Here is a 10,626-nt window from a genome sequence, read left to right as displayed (position 1 = left end):
TTCCTGAGCTCCCGCCCTCTCCTTATTTAGTTCAGCCTGAGATAGTAGGTCTTTGTCTGTAATTTGAGTTTCCTTGCCTGGTGCTTTCCCTTGTTTCAGACTCCCCTGAGTGACTTGCATTTTGACTTCTTGTGACCTGACCTCGGCTGGACTCCTGACTTTTCTTTGCTTTCTGACTTTTGCTTTTTCTGCAGTCTCCCGGTTTGACCTTGCCTGCCTGACTCCGCCGTTTGCGCACGGACTTGTCCGCCGTGCAATTGCCCTGCCTCTCCCTCCGTGTACTTCCCAGGTGACCCTTTGTTATTTCGTACTGTCTCTGTCTTATCCGTTTGTCAGTTTCACTTGTACCAGAATAGGGAACGCCACCCAGTTGTGCGCCGTCGATTAGGTCGAGTCGTACAAGTAGGTAGGGACAGAGGTTTGGGAAGAACAGGGACTTTACTGTGTATTTGTTTATGACATATAGACTCTGTACTATACCTGTTTGGCCAGCTGCCATTCCGCTACGCGGTACAGCCCAGTGGGTCCACAGCCCGCATTGTGACAGTATCATGATTGGAACAATGAATTGATCTGATGGATGTAATCATTTTACAAATTTTTTTTTACACTAGTAATTATTGGTAAGATCTGACATTTGGGGTTGGATCAGCAAAAAAGGCTACAAGTGAGATCACATGCAGGAAACAAGAAGAATCAGGGCCCATTCACAAGTCCGTGCTCCCATTATATGTTCCTAAAAGTGGGAGCGGATTGTCTTTGGCAAGAAATATATGGATATGATGCGAATCAAAATCTTGCCCCTGTGAATGTGTCCTAACCACAAAATTATTCGGGGGGGGGGGTGGGGGGTTGAGGGATACCTTTAGAAGGTTTAAACACCCAAATGGTACAAGGTTACCTGAATATGCTCCATTTGGACAAGTGTATTGAAATATGGTTCCAAAAATATAAATAGCTATTAGAATTAGAAATATATTATTTATTAGAGAACCTAAATGACTCCCTAATGAACAAGCACTTTCGGGATCTGTTATTTTTACCAGTTTGCCTTTATTTAGAATAACTCCACAATGATGAACTCTGTGTAGGGAAATTATTAAGACTGGTGTTTGATACGGCAGTCTTAAAGGGACACTCCGGCCAAAACTAAACTTTCCCATGTGTACGATTATGGTATTCCATGTGTCAGTCTCTCACCAGTTATTTTTCTTGCTGCTTCTATCTCTATATATCAGACTGGGATGGTTGCTTAGCAGCAGTGTAAATCAGGCCCGGTGACACGCTTTCTCTACTTCAGTCTATGGAGATCTATGTGAAACCCATCACAGGCTTCAGCAGTTCCTGTACCACACTAGTTTTGCACGGGGGGGGACGACGGACGGACAGAAACTTCTATCATCAGCCACCACCAACACTTAGACAGGTCCCTGTCACACAGGTATAATGTAGAAGAATATTCATATAGTGCTCCCTGGCTGTATACTTATGGTTTCTCAGCTTATTTAGGAGAATATAGAGAGAATGATAATCACAGTGTCCCCCAGCATGCAGAGATTGTATGGTCTTTAGCTGGTTATGTGATGCTGTGCTGAAGCAACATTGGATTGATAGCAAGGCAGAGAGGAAGAGAAAGCGGGAGAAATCTAAGAATCAAGATGGAGACTTTTTTTAAAGCACAGACAAGGCAGCAGTTCAAAAAGTAGTTTGAGTACACATAAAAGAAGTGTAGAGTGTGGTATATAGTCAGGTGGGGAATGCAGACATGCAAAGTTGTGTTTCCACTAGAGGTCTTTAATATATAGATCGTTGGAGTAAGATGCGCTTAATTTATTAAGAGGCGCACACCTCTTAATTAATAAGACACATCTCTGGCTGTCTATTCGCAAGAGAGTCAAATCTACGCCAGCTAATTTTCTTGTGTAAATTATAGTAAGTTGACCCTGCCCCTTTAGCTAAGCCCCATTTACTTTCAAGAAAAGTGCTTTGAACAGCAAAACTTTTTTATGCAAATTCCAATTTTTGTGCTATTATTACAGAAAATTGGCATATAAAAGTGAATAAATTCCCCCCTAAGTATTTCAAGTAATGTTACAATCAATGAGGTGATAAACAAAAATCTGCAGGCAAAATTAGTGATATAACTATTTGAAATGTTATGTCTACCGCCCCTCCCAGCAGCATTAATGGTTAACGGATTTTGGCACATTAGTAAAAAACAACAGCTTGATTCCCCTAAAATTTTTACAACTTTTAATGCTGCCATGGTGGTCTTATCGGTTACCACCCAGCTTTCCCAGAAACAGACATTATTCAAAAAATGTCATAGAGAAAACAGCAGCTCTCACTCTGGCAGTCCCAGCCCATCTTTGTTTAACACGGATGTCCAATTTAATGGCCTGCATGTAATACTGCATTCTTCCTCCAGGGGAAATGTATGGCCAGCAAGGGCTTCCGCTGTCAATAACAGCTGATCGCTGGGGTTTTCTGCTAGCTTTAATATAGAAAGAGGTTGTCGTGATGAGAGGTTCATGTCAATCATTTTTATCTTTGGACATTTAGCATATTTAGAAATGTGTTAATGATTATATACCCTTATTTCAGAATCTCTATAAATAAATAAAACAGCAATATCCCAATACTATAGAAGAATTTATTGTGCCCGGAGGCTGTTATATACGTAATTCCTGAATAACAGCGCAATATCTGCAGTAAGGTAGCCTGGGCTCTCCAGATTTCAAGATGAAACCACTTTTTAGTGTATCGTCCTTGCTTATATTAACTGACTTCCTATTGTGTGGATTACCGTTCTCCACTATAAACACCCTTGCAGTGATAAGGTAAATGAATTTTAAAACACAGAACATAAAAATCCTGTCATCCTCCCCTTGCAGTCTATGCAGAGACCCCTCTGTGAAAAAAAATCAAACGCACATTAATAAAAGATGTATTTTCCTAATGATGCTCTTAACATTACTTTATAATCACAATTCCAAGTCTAGAAATGATGTTTCTATATCCCCTAGTGTTTACATGAGCTCATATTTATATTTGTTGTTAAAAATTCATTATGCAATATGTCATTAAACTTTGATTGAACGTCATGTTTAGAAATGTCACTTTACCCAAAAACAAAAGACATGTGCCAGCTAATTATTGTGCCAATATTACTTTTATTTATATATTTGGTTGCCCAGGCACATTAGATAGGGGACCCAGCAAAATGTTCTCCTAATAACTGCTATACAGTGCGAGATTTCTGGTACTAGCTACATTTGTTGGCTCTCCTACAGACATCACCCTATCATGTAACTAACATCAGAGCATTGACCACCACATTCTTCACATGATACTTGACACTATCAGCAGCGATAACCTATGTATAAAACATTAAAATGAGAGACCTCAGCAGAAAAAAAATACATTTAATGTGCAAACAATAAGGTCTTTTTTAAAGGGAATATCATTTCATTCATTATTATTGCTCATACTGCATAGGAAAACTTTGGGAACTATGGTAATTATTTAATAGGGAGCCAGGCGTGCTGTATAAATCCCAGTCACGCTGCCTTCCATAGTGATAATCCACACAGATAAGTTACAGTAAATACAAACTGTAACATCGCCAGCTTGAGACCAATGGGCTGTGGGCTCTCTCTGGCCCTTGAGCACTATTTTAATAGGTCAATAGTCTTTATCAACCCACTTATCAACAAGTATCTGTCACTAAAAAACAGGGAGACATGCAGCTGACATGATAATAATGTATGGGGGCGAGCGATCATAGTAATGAGCGCTCGTCCCCATACATAGCTCCTTGTGAAAGGAGTAAACGAGCGCCGATCAACGAGCTGCCTCGTTGATCGGCGCTCGTTTACACGGCCCACATCTGGCCGCATAATAATACCTTCAGATGCCCTAAAAAAGTTGAGCCAGTATAGAAACCACAGCCAATGAATGCCCCAGCTCCACATTTTCGAATGTGGTAAGTAGGTCAAGTGTGAGAGTGGCGCTGGCGGGAGATTGCAGTGGGCAAGGCAGCAGAGAGCCAGAGACACTCATTTTCGGCAGTTGAACATGACTACCCGCCTGCACAGCCCCCATAGTCAAGAGCGGAGGTCCGAGGAGGATGATACTGACTGAGTTATAAGGCTGGGTTCACACGACCTATTTTCAGGCGTAAACGAGGCATTTTACGCCTAGAATTACGCCTGAAAACACGGCTCAAATACGTCGGCAAACATCTGCCCATTCATTTCAATGGGTTTGCCGACAAAACTGTGCCGACGACCTGTAATTTTACGCGTCGCTGTCAAAAGACGGCGCGTAAAATGACAGTGTCGTCAAAGAAGTGCAGGACACTTCTTGGGACGTAATCTGAGCCGTTTTTCATTGATTACAATGAAGAACAGCTCCAAATTACGGCCGTAATTGACGCCTCGCAAAACGCGAGTACGAGCAATTACGTCTGAAATGCAGGAGCTGTTTTCCCCTGAAAACAGCTCTGTAATTTCAGCCGTAATTGTCGTTAACGTGTGCACATACCCTAAGGAGTCATTGTCTGTCTGCAGCTTCCAGATCTAAGTGGCAAATTAAACCCAGTGTGACGTCACTCGCCAAAAGCCCAAGTATGCTTTAAGGCCCTATTACACCGGCCAATTTTGGCAGGTGCAATGAACGTCTATCAAAGAGACAGCTCGTTGATCGTCGCTCATTTGGTCCTGTCGCAAGGAGCTATGTGTTGGGACGAGCAGTTGTTACTCCGATCGCTCATCCCCAATCAATATCATGTCGGCAATGCGTCTTCCTGTTTACACAGGGATATGTGCTGTCGACAACAATATTTCAGTTTTTTAAAACGATACGATCAGCAGATGATCAAGTGTTTGCTCGTTCATTTGCTGATCGCTGCCCTGTTTACTATTTTCCACTATTTTCTATGAACGCTTGTCTGCCCGATAATTGCCCAGTGCAAAACCCCCTTTACTCATGTTGGTGTTTTTTGTCCTGATTTGCGCAAAATTAGGTCAAAACTACCACGAAAATGACATTTGTAATTGCACCCTATTTTTGGGTGGAAAAGGTGGCAACCCTACCAATAATGGACATAGTAAGGTGCAGAAATGGACTGTACATCTGCCAAAATGATTCTCCCCATGTAGTCTGGGAAGGATGCCCCCATCTTAGGGCCTCTCATGGATGGTGCACTCCTGTGAGGCTGCATATATGTAACTGTTCAATCTGATAACTCAATTTAGTGCATTCACACATTCAAATTATTAAAGGCAGGTGTCCAAATACAAAGGGCTCAGACAAAATATAGTTCCCCTTTAAAAGCCTGGCGATCGCGACAAAAGGTCAGGAAAAAAGAACTCATGATCCAGTTAGAGCGAAGCATATTATGTTAGGTGAGGTCATGTATATCCATCCTTACCATTTGCAGTAGGTACACAAAAGGGATTAAAAGCTACAAAGCAGTAAATGCTTTAATCCAGACATTATGACGAAGGAGCAGAGGCACAAACCAGTCATTTCTGTAGACCTCAGCTGTGGTAGCCTTAGGCAAACAATTGAGATGGCTGCAGCCTAGTGATGGCTGAAGGGTTACATGGCCTCAAGGCAGAAGAGGCCTGTGGCCTTGCCTGAAGCTTCCTGAACTCAGAAGCTGTACTACGAACCATACCAAAGTAAGCTGCTTCACATTGAGAGAAAAAAGACTGGCGCAAATAATCTAGCACTCGTTATAAAAGAGCTAATAAAATTTTTATAAGGCGCGTGATTAATAGCTCTTCTTTTTACATAATTACACTGAAATGTTGAGCCTTGACATGGTCTCTTCTTCATGGTCATATGTGATGGAGCACCACTTGTCAGCTTCACATCTATATATAAAGAGTGAGGTAAAAAGGAAGATGGTTACTGAATTTCAATGTTAATAAAAATAGATGACCGCTAGAGATAAGCGAACAGATTTGCCACAGATCAAATTCGATCCCATTTTCCCAAAAGTTTCAGATTCACAGAAATCCAAAACTTTTGAGGTTTGCGGCTCACGTATCGGCAAAATGGTGAAACACCATACTCACCACTCGCTGAGCTACAATTTTTCCGTAAGTCCCATAGAACTAAATGGTAGTTACGGAAACAGCATAGCTCGCATGCTACGCTGCTTCCATAACTGCCACTCACTACTATGGGAGTTACAGAAAACAGCGTAGCTCAGCGAGCTACACTGTTTCCGTAATTCATGGTCGGAAATCACATGCTTCAGCCACAACACAGAGCAGTAAAACGGGGTTTAGGGGACCCTGTTCTAGAGATAAGGATGGGTCCCAGATGTGGGACCTGCATCTATCTGACATTTATGATGTATCCTGTGGATATGTCATAAATGTCTCTGATGGGAAAACCTCTTTAATCAAATTTCTAATTGTCTCCCAAACGAATTTTGGGAAATTTGCTCATCTTTAAGACAGGCGTTGTGTGATAGTTGTAACCCATTAGCTGTGATTTGTTAATACAGTATCTACTTGACCTTTCTGATATACCCCATTTCTTTACATGTTTGAAAGTGAAGCTCTAGTTTACAGTTACTTTAAATGTCATGTTAGGGAATAGTATAGCTTATTATTAGAATGACTTCCTCTACTTTGCAAATGTCTCTGTGATAAGCCAGTTTACAGAATAAGGGCTCGTGCACATGGTTGTCTCACGGCTCAGTTTTGTACGGAGCTATAATAGGGCTGCCATAGAGGTACATATGCTATATGCCTCTGATTTCATATGGAGGCATATGAGGGTTTTTCGTATTAGATTTCATACAAATCCGCCCGAAAAAATGGTGGCATGCTCCATTAGACTCTGTATGTACAGAGGGGAGAACATCTTTAAAGGGTAACTAAACGTTCAACAAACTTCTGACATGTCATAGTGACACAGTTTGATTGGTGGGGGTCCGAGCACTGAGACTCCCACCAATCGCTAAAACGATGCAGCAGAAGTGCTTGTGTGAGTGCTGAGCCGCTTAGTGTCTGTTTTGGTTTTTCCGGAAATCACTGTAGAGGTATACGGACTCAATAGAAAGTCTATGAGCCTGTACTCTGCTAAATCGGCTTTCCGGAAAAAGCCGAACAGAAACGAAGCGGCTGAGCGCTCATACAAGCGTTTCTGCTGCTTCGTTCTAGCGATTAGTGGGGGTCTCAGTGCTCGGACCCCCACCAATCAAAACTTCTGACATGTCTCTATGAGATGTCAGAAGTTCATTGACCATTTAGTTACCCTTTAAACATACAGGGGGACCTGTACCACAGCACACAGAGGCTGCACGGCTACGTGTACTGCTGTAAGGATCCATGTACATGGCTCGGCTGTGTGCATGAGCCCTGAAGTTTGCATCTTCCTGATGGTGCCTACAGGATAATCACACATAATCACTGATCGGCTGTTTCTGTAACTCCCATAGAACATAATGGGGAGAGTGTGGCCCCTTTTCCACTTGCGCCCCGCCTGGAATCGGCAGGCAGCAGCTGGCTTACCAGACGAAACGGGGGTCGGTGAACCCCATTCTCGATATAGGTGCGGGTCCTCGAGCTATCAGACATTTATGGTAAAGCTTGTTTGTTTTGCTGTCCTTTCTTTTGTCTATGTAAAGAAAATATTTTTTTTCACTCTTCAACTTGAAATACCACTACCATACATGCAGCACTATTCTCCCATCAAATGAAGGGCACCTTGGTGGAATTGGCTTACAATGGGGTCTGTTGGGCACCGTTGGTATCCGTCGTGCAACAAATCTATCACTGCGTCGTGGCTTCCGTTATAAATGTTTCTCACGCCTGGTTTACATGCCTTGGTCACAGAGAAACCATGGGTGCCAGCAGATGCCCCTTTGAATTGCAGCGTGAATATGTGTACTCTTTTTCATGAAGCCAAATGAATCCAATAGCTGCTGTAACAATGAAACTGTGTAAACACATTGTATTCTACATTGAAAATCGCATAATAAATACATTGATGAGAGGCTAAGGATTACAGTACACATAACGGAGAACAGTTACAATGATAGACTTGCTGGAGACCTTGTCTGAATCTCAGTGTCAACTCATTGTGACCTTGGGTCTTTTTGTGTCCCAAGCAGTTAGATTGTAAGCTTGATTGAGCAAAAAACGGACATATCCTGGGTATAGCTCACTATAAAAGCTGTATGTGCTACACAAATAGGAGAAAAGCACCTGCGCCAGGTCTTTCCCTTGTTCTGCTCCATCAGGATGTATTCCATTCACTGAATACTAGCAGAGATCTTGAAAATGGTGCAGAATTTATCCACCAAGTATATTAGATAACATTTCATTAGACAATGTACCATATACAGCAATATTATACAGCGATAGTGCAGATTAGTGTTATATAAAGATGACACAATAATATATATGCATTGGGAATCCATACAATACAATTGCAATGTGACCAGTGGACACATGCATGATAGGAGGCAGCTCCATACTTGTAGGCAGTGAACTTGAGGTAATGAACTTCACATGAGCGCCATACATCACACACGACAGCCGTGTACACCCCCCGCACAGTGTGACTGCCCGGCTCACTATTTCAGTCTATACCAGCAGACAGCTCGGGAGGGAGGGGACGATTTATTATCACACAGCATCGCAGAACCCACACATGTTAATTGAATTGCACAGTCCCCCCCTCCCTCCCTCTCTGGGTTTATCGATCCGCTTGTGACGTCACTATCGATAAGTTTTGCGGAAAAAAAAAAATCAAGTTCACGCAGCTCAGTCCCGGGGTGACCCGGAGACTTGTGCAGGAGGCTGCGGCTGCACTTTGGGGATTACACAGCATGTCTTCTCCTCACGGGGATTAAGTGAAGAGGGAGAGAGGAGACACTGGTCCAGCCCGGAGACGGAGTGCAGCCTGAGCCAGAGAAAAGAAACCCCACACAGACAATATCGCTTCAATATCCCCCAAGATGGCCGCCAATGTGGGATCAATGTTTCAATATTGGAAGAGGTTTGATCTGCGGCGGCTGCAGGTGGGTGAATGGGGTGCTGGCGAAGGGCCGGTGGGGTGACGGGGTGCCCAGAAGCGTGGCCCCGGGTGAAGGGGTGGCGGTGAGCGGGAGGAAGTGTCGGATTGATAGTGTATTAGGAATTGATCCTCTCTCTGCCTTTGTTCAGTTCAGTCATTGATCAGCAGCCATGGAGCTCAGTGTGCAGCCATGGAGCTGTGTGCGTCTAGCTGAGCTGCCGGGCAGGGGGGGGCTACTGGGAAACACACGAGTTCCCTGGACCCCTTGGCATTGAATTGACTATGTCCTGGGGGGCACCTGCATACACACATCGTGTTAGTCTCCCTGCCAGCTGCACTAGTGACAGGGCATCATCGTTACCTGTGTATCCAGCATGCCATCCATAGTGCCCTGTACTTAGTAATGGGGTCTCCAGGACCCTGGGTGTAACTTCTCACTGCATTAGAAGTTCTTCATAGAGGTCAGTGTTGGATGCTGCGCTGAATGCCTCACTTATAATGAGTGTCCATGTCATCAGAGGGGTCAGCTGTGTGTACACCAACTGTGCCCATCACTAGGAGTGACCCCGAGCCCTAATCCCATAGTGAGCCCTGGAATGATAGTGACTGGCATCAAAACAAGTTAGGAAATGGATCGGGAATTGGGATCATTATTGTCATGAGAGTCGTGACACCGCCAGGCATGTTAAACATAGACGATCAAGCACGTGGTTAATATACAATGATGGTGAGAAATCTCCGTAATGTGACCTGTATGGCCAGTACAGGGGGATCGTGTCCTCCGACTACAGGCTGTGCTGCTGGCGGACCTGAACTTGGCTCTGAGTATCTGCTGCATAGGAGCAGCTTATGATGAAAGTTACCGGGGAATTATCAGGACTTGTCCCGACGCCGCCAGACGCCCTGTCTTGTGAATGTCTATACAAAGCTCACATCTTACTGCTTTAGATCCTGAGATTAGGGCACGGACCAGGGCATATAGTCTCACCACTCTGTCCTTTTGCTCCTGCTTTCTTCATATTTGGTGCTGAAAGGGTTCTCACTCCGGGGTATATGACCTGCCTATTGCACTGGGGAGCTGGTCCTTTGATGTTGATCCAATAAATGCTGCAATTAATGTGTGTGTGTGGGGGGGGGGGGGGGGTAATGTTCTAAATTGACATGCACCCCACATTCAAATGTGTAATAACTTCATATATAATAGTTAAATCTCTCTATACGTCTTCTGCCGATATTATCTGTCTGTACTACCATTCTATTGTTTGTCACCTACACATGTAATTCTAAAGGAATCTCCTTTCTCTCTTATCAGCAATGTATATTAGATTTGTTCTCTTCTGTCCTTTTATTACTGCGACTGAGTTTGGTCTCTATCTATCTATCTATCTATCTATCTATCTATCTATCTATCTATCTATCTATCTATCTATCTATCTATCTATCATCTATTTGTCTATCTATCTATCTATCTATCTATCTATCTATCTATCTATCTATCTATCTATCTATCTATCTATCTATCTATCTATCATCTATTTGTCTTACTATTGATCTATCTATCTATCTATCTATCTATCTATC

The 10,626-nt window shown here is 43.2% G+C and overlaps 1 protein-coding gene and 1 long non-coding RNA gene across 5 annotated transcripts in view; one reads left to right on the top strand and one right to left on the bottom strand.

Annotated features, from left to right (window-relative positions):
- Positions 1-2,399: 2,399 nt before the first annotated feature.
- Positions 2,400-8,999, bottom strand: LOC142659120 (uncharacterized). 2 transcript variants are annotated; one of them, XR_012850272.1, is made up of 4 exons: positions 8,504-8,999; positions 7,750-7,945; positions 5,808-5,882; positions 2,400-2,494 (listed from the first exon to the last, which is right to left on the bottom strand). It is a non-coding gene; the product is annotated as an uncharacterized LOC142659120 (long non-coding RNA). The 2 variants fall into 2 exon arrangements; XR_012850271.1 differs by lacking the exon at positions 2,400-2,494 and having other exon boundaries at positions 5,757-5,882; positions 8,504-8,996.
- Positions 8,580-10,626, top strand: part of CUX2 (cut like homeobox 2) — a 533,765-nt gene continuing 531,718 nt past the window's right edge. For 2 of the 3 annotated variants that reach the window (XM_075834897.1, XM_075834879.1), the window contains exon 1: positions 8,581-9,049. In XM_075834897.1, coding sequence (XP_075691012.1) covers positions 8,987-9,049 — 63 coding nt within the window. In that variant the 5' untranslated portion in view covers positions 8,581-8,986. Of the gene's footprint in view, positions 9,050-10,626 lie in introns of all 3 variants that reach the window. The other variant, XM_075834888.1, reaches the window with a different exon arrangement.

The sequence above is a fragment of the Rhinoderma darwinii genome, chromosome 1, assembly GCF_050947455.1.
Source record: "Rhinoderma darwinii isolate aRhiDar2 chromosome 1, aRhiDar2.hap1, whole genome shotgun sequence".
Lineage (NCBI taxonomy): Eukaryota > Metazoa > Chordata > Amphibia > Anura > Rhinodermatidae > Rhinoderma > Rhinoderma darwinii.
The sequence above is the reverse complement of the archived record's forward strand: the minus strand, read 5'-3'. Positions and strand labels throughout refer to the sequence as shown.